The sequence below is a fragment of the Giraffa tippelskirchi genome, chromosome 1 (assembly GCF_054371585.1).
Source record: "Giraffa tippelskirchi isolate mGirTip1 chromosome 1, T2T-mGirTip1v1.2.pri, whole genome shotgun sequence".
NCBI lineage: Eukaryota > Metazoa > Chordata > Mammalia > Artiodactyla > Giraffidae > Giraffa > Giraffa tippelskirchi.
This window is the reverse complement of record NC_137275.1, coordinates 145,133,253-145,152,131: the sequence shown is the minus strand read 5'-3', so window position 1 is coordinate 145,152,131 and position 18,879 is coordinate 145,133,253. Positions and strand designations below refer to the sequence as shown.

At 37.1% G+C, this 18,879-nt stretch overlaps 1 protein-coding gene across 6 annotated transcripts in view; it reads right to left on the bottom strand.

The window, feature by feature from the left end:
- HAUS6 (HAUS augmin like complex subunit 6) overlaps nt 1–17,354 on the bottom strand; it is a 39,618-nt gene extending 22,264 nt beyond the window's left edge. For 2 of the 6 annotated variants that reach the window (XM_081499091.1, XM_081499099.1), the window contains exons 1-9: nt 16,893–17,354; nt 12,920–13,015; nt 10,031–10,109; nt 9,391–9,523; nt 6,391–6,538; nt 5,324–5,389; nt 4,968–5,016; nt 2,058–2,228; nt 54–247 (exon numbers count right to left, since the gene is read on the bottom strand). In XM_081499091.1, the coding sequence (XP_081355217.1) occupies nt 54–247; nt 2,058–2,228; nt 4,968–5,016; nt 5,324–5,389; nt 6,391–6,538; nt 9,391–9,523; nt 10,031–10,109; nt 12,920–13,015; nt 16,893–17,020 (1,064 nt within the window). In that variant the 5' untranslated portion in view covers nt 17,021–17,354. Of the gene's footprint in view, nt 1–53; nt 248–2,057; nt 2,229–4,967; nt 5,017–5,323; nt 5,390–6,390; nt 6,539–9,390; nt 9,524–10,030; nt 10,110–12,919; nt 13,016–14,164; nt 14,299–16,607; nt 16,833–16,892 lie in introns of those variants that run through there. The other 4 variants (XM_081499115.1, XM_081499107.1, XM_081499103.1 and 1 more) reach the window with 4 other exon arrangements.
- Nucleotides 17,355–18,879: the final 1,525 nt, after the last annotated feature.

The following is an 18,879-nucleotide window of genomic DNA, read 5'->3' as shown; positions in this document are numbered from 1 at the left end:
AAAACCACCCTACTCTTCCCCAAATGAAATAACAGAAGACCTCTTTAGTGTACCTCATATGCTTCAGATCTGACAGTCTTTCTCTCTGAAATCCAGTCTCTCTTTCAAGGAAGTGAAGGTCTATTGTCAGTCTTGCTTGGTCAGTCTGACAACATTCATATTTCATTACTTTCAAGACTTCATTTAATAACCAAAAAACTGTTAAGATGTTCAATTTTCCAGCCTCATAAATATTTCCTATGTGCAACTAAGGATTCAGAAAGGAAAAAAAGTGGTGAACTATAGATTCTTAAGATAATAAACTGCTATAAGAACATATTTATGTCTTTCACCAATTATAAAAAGGCTATAAGAGTGAAAAAAAAAAAGCTACATAAAAATAAACTTATGTAAATAATTCTGATCCAAAGAAAACTACTGTGGAAGAATTAACACACCATGCTACATTTTTATATCATGCAAAAAAAACCTAGAATAAAAGAAATGCAAAGAAATGGAAAACAAAATAAAGACTGAGGAGAAACATCAGGCTTAGATAAAGATCATGAATTCATGTTTTAACAAAAGTTGCAAATTGAAGGGCCCCTAAAGCCTGATTCCAAACTTAAACATTTTTATTTGGCCTGTACAGTTCTAAAGTTTTAAAATCATTTGAATTAGTTACCAATATTTTTAAAAAAGACTTCATCATTTCCTGGTGGCTTCCCTCGTGGCTCAGTGGTTAAGAATCTGCTTGCCAATGCAAGAGACACGGGTTTGATCCTGGGTCGGGAAGATCCCCTGGAGAAGGAAATGGTAACCCACTCTGGTATTCTTGCCTGGAGAACCCCATGGACAGAGTTGCCTGGTGGGCTACAGTCCATGGGGTTGCAAAAGAGCCAGACATGACTTAGCAACTATACAACAACATTTTTTACTTTATCCCTGTTGTTACACACAATTAGTGTACTTAATTTATATGATATTACCTGTCTAGCCCCTATAGGAATCTGTGTTTACAGGTCCTAATTTTTTACGTACTCTGAATTTTAAGTGCCTGACATGTTACCCATTAAAGTTCTTCAGGGTCACAATATTTTATCTTTATATCCCCTTGTTGTTGTTTAATCGCTAAGTTATGTCCGACTCTTTGCAACCCCATGGACTGCAGCCTGCCAGGCTCCTCTGTCAAGGGGATTTCCCAGGCAAGAATATTGGAGTGGGTTGCCATTTCCTTTTCCAGGGGATCTTCCCAAACCAGGGATCGAACCCAAGTCTCCAGCATTGGCAGGAGGGTTTTTTACCACTGAGTCACCTGGGAAGCTCTTATATCCCCTACCGGACAATAAGTCAATGCTTAATAAATTTTAATTTACTAAGAAAAAAAAAAAAGGTAGTGATTCAGATGTAAATGTCCTATAAGCAAGTGGAAAAATTTGATACAGTTTGCACTGAAGGGGAGAGACTGGAAATAACAATTTGGTAATATTATTGTACAGGAGGCTGATGAAACCATGGAACTGGGTAAGAATTTACAGATGAATTTATAACATGAGGAAAAAACAAGAGCGTTAAAGGAATAATAGGGAACACATTCACTTAAAAGTCAGAGAAAAAGGAACCAATGGGAAAATGGAAACAGTAGTCTGAAACATGACAGGAGGGCAAAGACACCGAGGTCACAAAAGCTAAAAGAAAAGACTAAAATAATAGAATCAAGATCAAAGAAAAACAAGAAAATTGAGCTTTTAAAAAGAAATTTAGCTATCAGAGATCATTATTGCTCTCTTTGAGAATTTATAAAGAATTAGGTACCATATCATCTTCCTATTAAGTACTTCCTACTCTCTACACTGTATGATGTAGCACCATAAAAGGTATGGATAATTAATAAAAGTTGATAGATATAAATATACACACCCTTAACAGTACCCCTCGTTATGCAAGATTCACCAGATACATGCACAAAAGTAAATTCTGAAGACAGTAGAAAAAGATTGTAAAAAAAACAATATACAATACATAAAATAATTAAGTGAAAGTTTTCTCAAAAGCTTCCTTAATTATCAAATGCTTACCTGACACATTTGTTTCTCAATTTTATCAAGTAAGAGGCTTGGAATATTGATAGCAATGTTAGTTCCATCTAAAGTATAATTGTTATCAAGACTAAGGACTGAACTAACAACTTCTCTCTCTTTTTCCAAAAACATAAGTGTTTCATTCACTGAAGTCCACAAAGACCGAACCTTTGAAAACAGAGACAAACAAATATTAAAGTCTACATATAATCAATCTATACATACATTAAAGAAATGTAAAACATAAATATATGCTCTTTCCCAGGAACAAATGAAATATTCCTGGAATGGCTTCTGATAACAAAATTAACTATTTTAACAATCTAAAAGCACTGATACTACTTTCAAGGGCACTTTAAAGAATTTCTCAGGAGAATCTAGACCATTATGATTTGCAAAACATACCTAAGAAACCTTACATTATCAAGATGCAATTAGCATTTCCTGTATTCTGATATGCCATCAATCTAAAGGAGATTTTTCAAGAAGAATAAAAGGTTTTCAGGAGAAAAAAGAAACCTCTATATATCAACTTTTAAGAGTCATTCAAGTTTCAAAGAGTTAAAATGTCAAAAACTATGTAATAACCTATGTTTATTAAATTAATTATAAGAATGTTCATAGCACTCATTTGTAATAGTCAAAAACTGTAATGAATCCAAAGAATTACCTTGAGTAAAACGAGTATATTTTGCTATACTCATAAAATAAAACATTAGACAGCAATGAGAATGAACACACACAACAGCATGGATAAAACAGCATTAAGTGAAAGAAGCTGAATACAAAAGAATATATTTTATACATGCCCATTTATGGGTCAAACAGGCAAAACTAATCTTTGGCATAAGAAATGAGGATAGCGTTTATTCTTGGAAGGAAAGAGCCGTGAATGAAAGGGGGTTCAATGCTCCTGGGGTGATGGTAATATTCTGTTCCTTAAGTTAAATGCTGGTTACATGGATGTGTTCATTTTGTGAAATTTTGTCAAGCTACATACAATGATTTTTGCACATTTTTGCACATATGTTATTATGCCTCAAAAGAATTTACAAAAATAGAGACGAGGAGGGAAATATAATAATTATATTTGTATTAGTGTCTGTGTCTTCTCACAGCACAAAGAAAAGTTGTTCCTCAAAGAAAGTCTCATTGGCTGGCCATCTAGAGATCTCACAGGATGGCATTTCCTTGATGAATGTACAAAGATCCAGGATCTGGGTCTCAGATTTTTCAAGTCTAGACATTTTATCTTGTCAATGGCTCAAAGCTGACTCAGGGAAACTAAATATTACCTAAACTCAAGAGAGATAGCTGTGAACTTCTCTGGTGGTCCCATGGCTAAGACTCTGCACTCCCAACACAGGAGGCCCAGGTTCAATCCCTGGTCAGGGAGCTAGATATCATAAGCCACAACTAAAGATTTTACATTTCACAACCAAGACAAATAAATATATAAATTTTTTTGCTATGAAAACTCTTAATGGATTTCATACCAACCTAACCTATTAAGCTTACAATCAAAGATACTACATTCAACAACAGGAGTATTCATATTCACTGAACTAGAAGCTCCATAAAGGAAGTGACCCTGCATGTTTTCTTCAATGCTCTAGCCCATAATATCTAGAACAATGTCTAGCAAATGATCAACAAATAGTCACTGAATTAATGAATAATTACTTCCTGTTGTTGTTTAGTCACTAAGTTGCGTCTGACTCTGCAATTCCATGGACTGCAGCACGCCGGGCTTCCCTGTCCTTCACTATCACCCAGAGTTTCCTCGGATTCATGTCCATTGAGTCAGAGATGCCACCCCATTCTCCTTTTGCCATCAATCTTTCCCAGCATCGGGGTCTTTTCCAATGAGTCGGCTCTTTGCATTAGGGGGTCAAATTATTGGAGCTTCAGCTTCAGTCCTTCCAATGAATATTCAGAGTTGATTTCCCTTAGAATTGACTAACTTGATCTCCTTGCTGTCCAAGGGACTCTCAAGAGTCTTCTCCAACACCACAGTTGGAAAGCATCAGTTCTTCAGTGCTTAGCCTTCTTTATGCTCCAACTCTCACATCCACACATGACTACTGGAAAAACTATAGCTCTGACTATCCACACCTGTGTTGGCAAAGTAATGTCTCTGCTTTTTAATACACTGTCTAGGTTTATCATAGCTTTTCTGCCAAGGAGCAAGTGTCTTTTAATTTCATGGCTGCAGTCACCATCTGCAGTGATTTTGGAGCCCAAGAAAATAAAATCTGACACTGCTTCCACTTTTCCCCCTTCTATTTGCCATGAAGTGATGGGGCCAGATTCATGATCCTGAGGAGGGCACTCACCTTTTCCAATGACAAACTGCCTAAAAAGTCAGATCAATACTCCAAAGCAGCTTGGTGACCACAGGATAAGAACAAAGAGCTTGAGAGAGATTTCATCCAAATACAAAGACCTAAGAAAACACTCCTACCCCACATTTGTTAAAGCCAACATCTGAAAGCCTCAGATCATCTATATCTGCCAGATTCCTCATGCCAGTCTCAATGTGACTTCTCATTTTTCTTTCAAACTTACCACTATCCTCCTTCAAATCATGTATTTTTTTGTTTAGAGAAATATTACTGATTAAGTTACAATGAAACTGAACTTTCCTTGCTAGAGTGAAAGATTTTAAATTAACCAAATTTAAAAATGTGTTGTATATATTTAGACTGATTGATTATAAGCTAGTTTTTTCCATTATATTCAAGTGTCTGAAAGGCACCTGTTGATACTTTTATGTCCATACAACTTATGAGTTAAAAAAAAGTATAACACTGTTACAAAAAGAGACATACATGAGTTCAGTTAAGTAAGTAAACACTGCATATCACAAAAGAAAGATTAAATTTCTCCCTTCAGAAGTTGTCTCACCTTTTGAATTTTCTCTTGTATATTACTTTGGTCATCACAGGGTTCCATTCTAGTTAAAAATTAAATAATCTCATTAGTCAATTAAAAAAAAAAGGTAACTTACCATCCAAAGAGCTAATTAATCTGCAAACCCACCCACTAACAACCATTCCCATTAAAAGCAAAAATAAAACTTAACCTCAAAGCTATCATAATTTATTAGAAGAACTGGACTAGGAATCTATGTTTTTGTCTTATTATCAACTAGGTATTGAAATGTTATTTTAACTAATCTCGTTTGTTTTTTTTTTAAACCTATAACATGCATGAGGTTAAACTAATACTTCAGGCAACTTTCAGCTCTAGAAGTCACTTACTTTTTTATTTGGTTTTGCAGTCCCATACATTCTGATCTCAAATTTCGTACCTGTTTAACTGACAATCTGCAACAAAACATACAAAATGACAGCTATAATTCTATTACAACAATAGAGCCCATTTTGATATTTCCCCTCATTTCATATCTTTACTCAAGACCTCCAAGGTCTACTCTTCCAAATATACCAGTAGCTAGTCTTAAAGGGGCTCTAGGCTCCCTTTAAGAATTACAAGAGTGATTTAACATATAGGCAGACTATTGAGATAAACCAGAACTTCTTGGTTCATAAACTCTGACTTCAAGTAAAAATGCTGGAGGTCAGACTACTCTGCTCTCTTATCCTTACCTCACATTCTTAGGGGATAAATTTAAATGTTACCTAAGGCAGGCAACATTGCTGTTTTAAGAAGATTTCAAAGGATTTTGTAGCTTTCATAATAGATAAGACAGCATTTAAAAAGCTATCTTACTACAGTTGTTTATTATTATTAAAAATCAGACATAACCTATGTCTTCGGAGTAAGAACCTTGCCTCTTTGTTTAATGCTATAGGACCAGTGTATAACCAATATCTGGCACACAGAGGTACAGATAAAAAAAATGTGCTGAATAGATGAACGTAAATAAATATAAGACAATATAAAATGGCTAAAGAAACCGGTATACCTTCTCAACAGATGCTAAGTAGATATTAAAAGTAATACATTAAAGCAATATGGAAAAATTTACAGAATAAAATATCAAGAGAAAAAAGGATACAAAATAGAATGAGCACTGTAATTACAGCTTAAAATTTTATTTCCATGTTTAAAAGAAAAAATACCTGAAGAAACTGAATTTTTGAACAAAAATGATATCCTCCTTTTCTCTAAACTTTCATTTATAGCATGCCTAAAGTTCTAAAGTACTTTATTCAGAAGTGATTAGCCTTTAAAATGGAAAGATAAAAGGTAATTGCCAAGGGGTTTTGAGGTATTCATGAATTACTGCCACCAAAGGGATACTGATGACATTTGTTCAAAAAGAAAGGAATTTTCATTTTCTAACTATCAAAGTATTACTTACTGTGTATTTTCTTGATATTTTCGGGTAACACAATCTTCTCTTTGCAAAACTTGTAAAAATCTATTACGTGCTACAAGGCATCTGGCAAGGCATATGTGTAAATCTTGTGGTTTTACATTAAATGTCTCTGTAAAACGTATAGAAGAATCTACATGGAAGATAAAATATAGAAAACTTAGACTTGTGCTCTTGCCTGGAGAATCCCAGGGACAGCGGAGCCTGGTGGACTGCCATCTATGTGATCACACAGAGTCGGACATGACTGAAGCGACTTAGCAGCAGCAGCAGCAGCAGACTTGTGCTGTGCTGTGCTTAGTTGCTCAGTCATGTCCAACTCTGCAACCCATGGACTGTAGCCCACCAGGCTCCTCTGTCCATGGGGATTCTCCAGGCAAGAATACTCAAGTGGGTTGCCATGCCTTCCTCCAAGGGGATCTTCCCAACGCAGGGATCGAACCCAGGTCTCCAACATTACAGGCAGATTCTTTCCGTCTGAGCCACAAGGAAAGTCCAAACTTGGACTTACAAGCTAATAAATATAAAAAATGTGAGACTGTTGAGAAATTAACAACCTCATTTAACTAACAACTCCTTAAAAGCTGGTATGACAATACACACAAAGATACAACTCATTTCAATAAAAGCAAGGATGACCTGTTTTTTAAAAACGGTAACTAAAAAAGGATTGGGGACTTCCCAGATGGTACAGTGGTAAAGAATCCGCCTGCCAACGCATGAGATATAAGAGAGAAGGGTTTGATCCCTGGGTCAGGAAGATCACCTGGTGTAGGAAATGGCAACCCACTCCAGTAGTCTCGCCTGGAAAATTCCATGGACAGAAAGAGCCTGGCAGACTATGATCCATGGGGTCGCAAAGAGTGTGACATAACTAAACGACTGAACATACACAAAAAAGGATTATCTGAAGTTGAGTTATTTTACATAACTAAAAATTTTTAGAATCCATCTGCCCAAAATAATTCTTATTACCGCAGCACAAAACATCCGTGAACAAATATGCTGTTACACATAAGCAACTTCTTAACACACCTTTTAACAACAAAGGAAGAAAATTAAAAGGGATGAGGTGAGATCACATCACCTTCATTGCTGCCATCAGCCTACTTTTCTTCCTCGTAAGACCAAAACAGGACAAGACAACCAAATAAAACCAATCTCCATCTCTCAAGTAATTCTTGGCTATGTTACTAATGATCAAAGCAGACCCTGAGAAAAATCCATCCAAACATTTTAGAGTTCGGGTTTTCACGTGCAATAAAATGTAATAAATCCTACTTTAAGATGGCTAATACAATAAAGATAGATATGTTGGAAAACAATGGCCTCACAACAATACTTAACATGACAAATCCAGGTGCTAGATCACCCACAAAGAAATCAAAAATTCTAAATATTTAACAGGAGATGAGTTTATTGGATATAGAAGTCATCCATAAACTGAATATGGTAAATGAAACTGCTTTAAATAAGAAATCAGATAACCCATGCCTAAAAGCTTTATGTACAATAAACTCGTGCCAAATCCAAATACACATAATTCATATAAAATAGTTTGGGTTACAAGTAACTAAAATGGATCATCTAATAGAAAAACTGGTAAAGTGCTCATGCCACATTAAATTTAAAACATGCAAATACTTATAAAATGAGATCACATGTACATGTTTTAAAAAACCATACAGAGACGATAAACTAGAAAAAAGGTACTGTACATATATATATATACACACAAATACATATACACACAAACACAATATGTACTTTGAACACACACAAAATGATATATGTATAAAGTTTGTCCTTGTACCATTGTTTTTATAGTAAAATATTAGGGGGAAAAAAAGCCAAATGTCTGTCAGAACAAATGTGTAATTAAATACACTATGACACACCCATTCAAATACCCAGTTCCAAAGAGAGAAAAAGAATTAAGATCTATGAACTGATATGTGATGATCTCCAATATACACTGTTACATAAAAAATACAAGACTGAAAACTGTCACCATTTAGGGTTTAAAAAGAATATATACATATTTGTCAGAATTACTGATTCCAATGGCTGCTTCTGAAAAGGGAATCCAGGTAACCTAGATTATAGATGGCTCCTCTATAGATATCACTAGACAGTCAGAGGTGGAAGACACTTTTCACTTTCTGAATTTTGAATCATGAGAGTGTATTACTTACTCAAAATAATTAAAATGTACAATATGACACTAAAAAAACAAACAACAACAACAAAACACCTAAAAGAAAATAAATCAAAATGTCAGCAGTGGTTATCTCTAGAAACTGGAAGATGGGATTGTACTGCACCAACGTTTTCATCTTTTTCCTCCCATGTTTTATGAGCATAATTCAATTAAACAGAGCAGTATATTTAATAAGCTACAAATGGCATTAAGTCTTAGAGTAAAAATCCAGTATTTTGTTTCTAAGATTTAGCAAATAGATCAAATCCCTTTAAAACACAATTTCAAACCAAAATATTCCAACACATTGCCAGTAGCCAAACTAAATCTCTAACAAATTCAATACAATATTTAATATAATGTATTATAGGCAAACTATAACCTGTAGGTCTAACCTGGCCCATTTGTGTGAGGTCAGCAAACCAGGCCTGCTTTCTACATTTTTAAGGAGTTGTATTACAAAAAACTTTTTTAAAAATTCAGAGAGGTACATGTGACAGACTCTTATGTGGTCCACAAAGCCTAAAATATTCACTGTCAGATCTCACATAGAAAATGTTCCCCAACCCTGTATTAGAACATAATAATCTGCATTGCTACTTATATTCATTATGACAGGATTTCAAACTGCAGTTCCAATAAAATATTAACTATTTGCCTTTTGAGATAAAGTAATATTTTTATCTTACCTTATTAAACTCTCTTGATGACTTACAAATTATAAGAAATAATAAAAACTAAGAATCAAAGAGAAAAAAAAAAATCTTACCATAAGCTTAACTTACTTTTAGAATGGGTTTTTATATATTTTACTGCAACAAATCTTGCAAAGTGATACATTGTATGAATAAACTTAGGACCAACTGGAAATAGAAATAGTGAACCAACAACTTGAGGAAAGCTACTTCCACATTCAGCCTATGATAAAAAGAAATAAGACAATTTGAAGACATTATCAATGATAACCTTTATATTTACATCATACTGTTTTTGAAGCACAACAGGATTTATCAGAATTATTCCATTTGAACTACAAGTTAAATTTTTGAATCTTTCTAAGCTCTTGGTAGACTCAGTCACAAAAAGTAATTAAAATTTAAAGTCACAATTACTGATACTATTTGGGGACACAAGCTAAAATAATCTACAGTCAAAATTATTTTTTTAAACAAAAACTGTTATATAAATTCCTAGAACTCAAAAACCTATTTCCAAGGCACTTAGTCAAAAAAATGGTTTCCTAGAAACAGAGTCCCAGTCAAAACCACCAGAAAGTATTATTCTGATATTTCTTATTTATACTGTTAGCATAAAACCATTAAGATTTCACCTTTAAAAAAATTAATGTACCTCAATAAAGCCAGACAAAAAATTGTAGTTTTCAACTGCTCAAAAGTTTGCATCTTTTAGAAAGAGAATACTCACAGAAATCTTTTTTAACCATTCACAGCAAAGTTTTCGGAATTCAACTTCACGTTTTTGATCAAATGGAGGCCAACAATGTCTTTAAAACAAATATAAAAATTAGAATTATGAACAAAAAAACAAACTCAGCAAAACTTTAAAATATTAAATTTATCTCCTAGCTCAGCTGATAAAGAATCTGCCTGCAATGCAGGAGACCCTGGTTCAATTACTGGGTCAGGAAGATCCACTGAAAAAGGGATAGGCTACCCACTCCAGTATTCTTGGGCTTCCCTGGTGGCTCAGCTGGCAAAGAATCCACCTGCAATGTGGGAGACCTGGGTTTGACCCCTGGATTGGGAAGATTCCCCGGAGAAGGTAATGGCTACCCACTTCAGTATTCTTGCCTGGAGAATTCCATGGACTACAGTCCATGGGTTGCAAAGAGTCAGACAGGACTGAGTGACTTTCACTCACTCACTCACTCACTCACTAGAAACATTATTGCTAAATCAAGGCTAACATTGTTGGCTTAAAGCTCAACATTCAGAAAACAAAGATCATGGCATCTGGTCCCATCACTTCATGGCAAATAGATGGGGAAACAATGGAAACAGTGACTGACTTTATTTTCTTGGGCTCCAAAATCACTGCAGATAGTTCCTACAGCCATGAAATTAAAAGACACTGCTCCTTGGAAGAAAAGCTATTACCAACCTAGACAGTATATTAAAAAGCAGAGACATTACTTTGCCAACAAAGGGCCACCCAGTCAAGGCTATGGTTTTTCCAGTAGTCACGTACGGATGTGAGAGTTGGACTATAAAGAAAGCTGAGTTCAAAAGAATTGATGCTTTCCAACTGTGGTGTTGGAGAAGACTCTTGAGGGTCCCTTGGACTATAAGGAGATCAAACCAGTCAATCCTAAAGGAAATCAGTCCTGAATATTCATTGGAAGGACTGATGCTGAAGCTGAAGCTCCAATACTTTGGCCACCTGATGCAAAGAACTGACTCATTGGAAAAGACCCTGATGCTGGAAAAGATTGAAGGTGGGAGGAGAAGGGAAAGACAGAGGAAGAGATGGTTGGATGGCATCATCGACTAGATGGACATGAGTTTGAGTGGGCTCCGGGAGTGGTGATGGACAAGGAAGTCTGCCTGGCATGCTGCAGTCCATGGAGTCATAAAGAGTCAGACACGATTGCACGACTGAACTGAACTGAAGGCTAACATTCATAAATTTCAACTAGAAAGACCAACTTTTAAGAAATTAGGTCTTTTTCTTTATAAACATCTATAGGGTTAAACTCAGTTTAGTATGAATAATCAATGAATACATAAGGATGAACATAGAAATGAATCACTATTAAAATTACTGAAAATCAGTTAAAGAAGAAAACATGCTCAACGAATTTACTAGGCTAACACATAAAGATGGTATAAATAAATTAGTGTGTTAAGCCTGGGGCAAAAGAGAGAAACATAAATGGTTACACATGAAAAACATAGGAAGAATGGCCTAAGAGATCATGACCCCTAGAGATAACCCATATCCAGTCAGTAGGTGCTACTGTTTTGTTGACAAACAAGATATAAAATTATTAAAAATTCAGTTTTAGTAAAATTTGCCTATTGGTTCCCACTGATAATCAGTTTTATCTAAATTTCTATTCTGAGGCATGATTATTTGCTGAAGGCCCCATATTTTTCATATTTCTATAGCATAACATACCTTGTGTATTCATAGAAAAAAAATTAGTATGCATAGAAAAAAGATTAAAAGGCTGGAATAACAACAGTGATATTCTCTAGTTGGGTTTAAGAATGATTTTTACTTCTTTAACTTTTTCCGTATTTGCTGAATTGCTTTAAATAAGCTCTATTTTGTTTATAATGAGGAAAAAAAATCCAAAAATCTATTTTTATCTGAGCAGCAGAAGCCCTATAACTTGGTGATGCCTGAATGCTTGCTAAGTTGCTTCAGTTGTGTCTGACTCTTTACAACCCTCTGAACTATAGCCCGCCAGGCTCCTTTGTCCATGGGTTCTCCAGGCAAGAATACCGGAGTGGGTTGCCATGCCCTTCTCCAGGGGATCTTCTCAACCCAGGGATTGAATCCCTGTCTCCTGCATTGCAGTCAGATTCTTTACTGCTGAACCACCAGGGAAGCCCAAAACATAGTGATAGGGATTTCCAAAATATGTTTGAAATATACTTGTTCTCTTGGTCACTCAAAACTTTAACTGAAGGCAAGACTATTAAATGATCATAAATAAAAACAATGGACTTACTAGTTAAGAGAATGATGACACAATATAAATATTAAAACAAATTTGAACATTTTTTTATGATAGATGAAACCCAAATCACCTAAAAAATAACTTGGAATCAAGGTTAGTGATTATTCACATTTTTATCTCTTCTTATACTATTTAATATACAACAGTATAGGACAACAAGCTAAACTTAATAGGAATGATCTTTGTCTATAGCACTTGACACTTTTATACATTATGACAAAAATAATAATGATTTACAGAGATTTTAGGAAATAAAAACAGACATACAATATTGCCTATAAAAAAAGGAGTAAAGGGGTAATTAACAACAAAAATTAAAATTAAGTGCATGGTTAGATTAGTATCAATTAATTATTCTAATAATTAAGACTATGAAGAAAGTTAGGAATTATATATGTATAAAATAAAATCCATATTACTTATGAAATCTACCATGAATTCAAGTACTGGAAAAAAGGACTCAGATTAGTAAAGGTTAAGTACTAAATCTGTAAGATCCAAATCTAGTTTTTACAACATACATTCAAAATAATAGTTGAAATTCTCGCTATATCAAGTCATAATCCTTTTTTTAAGTCCCTTACAAAAGTAAAATAACTTTTACTCACTTGAAAACTTCTTTGGTGAGAGACTTGTCAAGTGTTTGAAACAAAAAATAAGAAACTATGTGAAAAGTATCACGGTTCAGCTTGTCAAACATGTTCCTATGGTTTAAAAGGAAATAAAAGCAGGAAAAAAGAAAAGGTTAATAAAAGTAAGTATCACAAAAAGCTGTGTAAGAGTTTGACACAAATTAGTAGTTTTCATTCTGTTCAAGAGGTCACAACAAATTAATTTTTCTATTTCATGTATACATTTATAACCAATTAAGAAACACATGCAAGTTTTTATATTTTGGTTCTGAAAATATAGATCAAATAGAAGAAAACTGGTAGAACTTTATTTCAATGAACACATTCTACAAAAAGAAAAGGAAAGTCTAATTAGGTGAAGAGAAAACCATGGCTAAGATAAGTGAAGATGTGATACCAACCGACATTTTCTGACAATAAAAGACTTAAAATTTATTGACTTTATTAGTCAGGTATTATTTTAACTAAGCCTTTTACAAGCAGTAACTCAGCTAATCTCCACCACAGTCATATGAAGTTAGTAGCTGTACTTGCAGCTTTAACATGAAGTATTTTATTTAATGTCAACAACATTAGAATGTAGTTTGATTTTCCTCATAATACAGATGACATGACAAACAGATCTAAGTACTTCTGTGAACACATAAAGCTGTTTTCCTGAAATAAACCTTTGAGTTGGAAAAACGTTAACATTAAAATTCCCACACTTAACTTTTTGTCAAACAACTCTTATCCTTGGAATGTTTCTATTCTTCAAAAAAATACAAATAAAGTTCCTACCTCCTTATCATCTCTCAAACCTGTTATTTTTTTTTTCACATAGTACCCTGTTCTCTTCAACTCTTCTAATTTTTAAAAAGATAACCTTTAAAGAAAAGTTTGTTCACCCACTAGACTAAAATTTTATAAGGGAAAAGCTTATGTTTGCTCTGTTTACCACTGTATAGTGAAGTGAAGTTGCTCAGTCGTGTCCGACTCTTTGCGACCCCATGGACTGTAGCCTACCAGGCTCCTCCATCCATGGGATTTTCCAGGCAATAGTACTGGAGTGGGCTGCCTTCTCCAGGGGATCTTCCCGACCCAGGGACCGAACCCGGGTCTCCCGCATTGTAGACAGACGCTTTACCATTTGAGCCACCAGGGAAGTCCCTTACCACTGTATACCCAGGTCCAATACTGTGCTCAATTAACATGTGTTGAGTAAACAAGTGAATTAATCACCTTTTTTTTCCATTCTCACTGCCTTCTGTAGTTTAGGTCCACCTAACTGCAAAGCCTTGATTCTCCCTCTAATCCATTCTCTGTAATGCAACCAGCATGATTTTTCCATAAATGCAAATCTCTGGGGAAAATATCTAGGAATGGAATTACTTGATCATGTTAAGTGTACATTTAACTTTACAAGCAAAGTGACTATGCAATTACATGCTCACAGAAACTAGAAACACATAAAATTTTGCACCAACATATATAAGTGAATCTGGGACTTCCCTGATGGGTCCAGTGGTTAAGACTCCACACTCCACTGCACAGGGTGTGAGTTCAATCCCTGGCCAGGAAACTAAGATCCCTGCATGGTGCATGATACACACAGCACAGCCTATATATGTGTGTATATGTGTGTATGCGTGCACACGCGCATATTAAAAAGCAGAGACATTATTTTGCCAACAAAGTTCCGTCTAGTCAAAGCTATGGGTTTTTCCAGTAGTCATGTATGAATGTGAGAGTTGGACTATAAAGAAAGCTAAGCGGCAATGAACTGATGCTTTTGAACTGTGGTGTTGGAGAAGACTCTTAAGAGTCCCTTGGATGGCATGGAGATCAAACCAGTCAATCCTAAAGGAAATCAGTCCTGAATATTCATTGAAAGGACTGATGCTAAAGCTGAAACTCCAATACTCTGGCCACCTGCTGCAAAGGCCTGACCCTGACCCTGATGCTGGGAAAGACTGAAGGCAGGAGGAGAAGGGGATGGCAGAGGATGAGATGGCTGGATGGCATCACCGACTCAATGGACATGAGTTTGAGCAAGCTCCAGGAGTTGGTGATGGACAGGGAGGCCTAGCACGCTACAGTCCATGGGGTCACAAAGAGACCCCAAAGAGTTGGACACGACTGAGTGACTGGACTGAACTGAACTGATGTGTGCGTGTGTATGCGAGAAACAAATAAGTGAATCAATTTTTTTTTTTAATTTTAAAGCAAATTTGATGCCACATTCATGCTTAAAGAATTTTAAAGGGGATGCCTGTTTCAAAACAGTAGATCCCTCCCACTAACCAACTGAGATGACTCTAAAGACATGGTGGGGAGGTGGGGGGTGGAAATCTATGCCAATGTTTTAAAAAAACAAAAAATCATCACTGAACCAAAGCTTGACTGGTTTTACTTAATTTTCAAAGGCAGAAAGCAGACTGCAATTGTATAAACCAGAGCAGAGAAAAAACTAAGATTGCCAAAACAATAGAGAGGATACACTGACAATGGGAATCATTCTCAGTGGAGGCCTCAAGAAGATTTAAACTTCTCTGCCATACTTTGGGGCATCAAATCATGTGAGATAAATGGAACATTTATTAATACATAATCATAACTTGATAAATGCTACCCACTGGTTGTCAATTTTTAGGCTAGACAAAGCATTTCTATATATAAATAGTAGTAACTTCTAAACAAATAGTTTCCAAGCAAAACTTATTATAATTACAGCTCTAAACCTTGACAGCAGATGCTCACTTGTGTCCCACCAACTGGAGCCCTGCCAGGCTCCTCTGTCCACAGGAGTCTCCAGGCAAGAAGGCTGGAGTGGGTTGCCATTTCCTTCTCCAGGGGATCTTTCCCACCCAGGGTTCCAACCAGTGTCTCTTACATTGGCAGGCAGATTCTTTACCACTGAGCCACCATGGAAGGTCTACACCCATTTTACTGATGAGGAAACTAAGGCACAGAGAGGTTAGGAGTCCCTAAACCTTGACAGTAAAGCAATTTTAATACAGCTGAAAAAGTCAAGAAAAGGGAGAAGGCAAAAGAGGGTAGGGGAGAAGGAAATGGCAACCTACTCCGGTGTTCTTGCCTGGAGAATCCCAGGGACGGCGGAGCCTGGTGGGCTGCCGTCTATGGGGTCGCACAGAGTCGGACACGACTGAAGCGACTTAGCAAAAGCAAAGTGTAGGTGAACTAATTTTCGTATAAAGAAAAAGCTACCTTCACTGTGAAATTACTTAGCGGGAAATCAAGAGATACTTTTAAGATTAATACATCAAGAAATAGAGGACTAAGCACATTATTTAAATACTGTCACAAGAAGGATGGAAATAACGTAATTACAAACGTCAATAAGATTGACAACAGGAAATAGCCTACGCATCCCAAATTTTCGTTGGCCTTCAGTGGGAAAGATAATACTGTGTGAAGTTGCTAAGACTCAGAAATATAAACAAAGTGTTTCTTTTTATAATGAGACTGTAACATTTGTAGCAGAGTAGGAAGGAGCTTTTACTTTTCATCTTAGTACCACTCTCCACTGGTTTTTTGCTAACTGTGGCATGCTTCAGTCTGATCCAAGAAGTAAAAAGTATAAACTAAAGAGCAACTACTTTAAAAGGCCCCCTTGAGTCCTAACGGCATTTCTACACAATGGAAGGCGTTGGCTGTCCGTTACCAAATCGCCACCTCTCCCTCGACTTCACAGACCAACCAGCTTCACGACCAAACCAGGACTAAGCCGCCCCAACTGCAGACTCTACTCCCTACAAAGCGCTCCCGGCTAGGTTCCATAACGGACAGTCTCTGCCACCAGGTCAGCTGCCGCTGGGAGCAGAGGCTTTGTAGCCAGTGCCGAACCACAGTAACCGACTCCTTAATTATCAACCCGCCGGTCCGCAACAGGGCGGGCTGCGCCAACGTAACCAGTCTCAGACTCCCCCGCCGCCAGCCCAGTCCTTACACTCCGAAGTGCGTGTGTGACACGGTATTTCCACAGGCTATGGTCGCCAGATAAGGCTCGAAGCCGAGCGCCTGCAGGTACATCCATAGACGCGCCTTTTCGAAAGAAGTGACCCAGGCCGAGCTCATCTTCGCGGTAGGCAAGGCCCGGCAAAGGAAGAAAGCACAGGCTCCAAGGACTAAGAGGGCCCCTCAGGCTTCTTCCCTAAGGGCCGCCTAAAGTGGCGGCGGCCCCTCCATCGCCACCACGTGATCCTCTCTCGTTCGGAGCCATTTCGCCTCAAATGGCCTCAAGCAGCCTGAAATTGTAAAGTCTCCGGAAAATAGAACCTGTAACTGTAGTACCGCACAGCGGCCAGAGCGAAGACACCACAAACCGAGCGTCCCGCGCTTCCGGAAGACGCCGCCTGGCTCCCGGGGCGGGACGGGCTTCCTGATAGGAGTATATCTCCCGCCATGCAATGCGCCCTCCACTCGGTCTTTTCCGCGCAAGACCGGCGGAGAACAACAAGACCCACAAGGCTTTGCGGGGCTGGCGAACTTTTTCGCGCTTGCGGGATTTAGCATGGCATTCTTTGGCTTCGCGCTTTCTGCTTCTGATCTTTGTGGTTCCTTTTGCTCGTATATGCCTAATATGTCAGATAAAAACCATTACTCAGTGTAGTAGAAAAGGCATTGGATTTCTTCCTCAGCTATTCTCAGTATATGTGTAACCCTGAGCATGTCGCCTCATTCCTGAGCGTCAGGTCTATTATTAATAAAATCTTCTATGCCCTAAAGTGCTGAATGTTCCTTTCAGCTCCTTGCTTTAAGAAATCTGGCTCTCCCCTATGCATATACCTTTCCCCTGGAGCCCTGTCAATTGATGATTGCTTTCTCCTCTACATGCCATATATCAATACAACAGGACCTGGAAATGGAGTGGGTATCCTACTTATTAGTTCTCATCACCAGTTTAGGCATTATTGCCTCACTAAAACCACCAGTTTATCTGAAATGTATGCTGTCACCCACAACTCTTCCTTGTGGAGGTCAAGTATAAGATCCCCAGGTTGCTGGACTTCGTTCTGAAATTTCGCATTTAATTCTCTGTCTCTCCAACGTTACTCCTGTAATAATTTTTGACGATTTCAGTATCCATGTAGGTGACCTTTCCAATGCCCTGGACTCTCAGTTTCTTGACCTCTTCTCAGCACCCTAGCCCCCTTCTCTTTGCCAGATTTATCTGGCAGAAAACAAATCGCTATTAAATCAGTTCTCTGCCTACTCCATACCTGAAGTTTAGCAATTAAATGCAATCATGATGCCTAGTGTCATCCAAAATACATGACAACTGAAGTAGACTCAAGCCTGCCCTCTCCACTCTACTATTTTTCCCAAATCTCACTCGCCATACAATTATACATATATTCTTTCCTCCCTTAATCTTCCAGTAGCTTCTTCCTCCTCACTCTCAATGATGAACTTTGTTCTTAGTTGATAGATGCTCCCCAAAAGAACCTCCATCAACAATTTACCAGTCTGCCTATATCTATGCCCATATAGTCTTCCTTGTCTCATTAATCTGGGTGATTCAGGGTGTAGGTACCTAAGACCAAGCCTCTTACTCGTTCGATATGCTATATTCCTTTTCTCACACTCAAGGAATTTGCTCCAGTATTTGTCCTCTACTCTCTCCCGCATCACCAGTTCTCCCCTCAGTATATAAACATGTTGTTAATATCTTCCATCATTTAAAAAAAAAATCCCTTTGACCTCAGTGGCTTTCAAGCTGCCAGCCCATTTCTTATCACAATGAAACTTCTCGAAAAAGTTACCTATATGCACCTCACCTGCTAGTGGTAACTTGCCAAAGCCACTTGAATCAATTAGTGTTCTTTTCTTGCAGGCAGCAAAAATGACTCTGAAGGGGTTTTATTGGGGGGATATTGAATAGCATATATAAAGAATGGAAAGGCCAAATATTAGTAAGGCTCAGGAAATGGCAG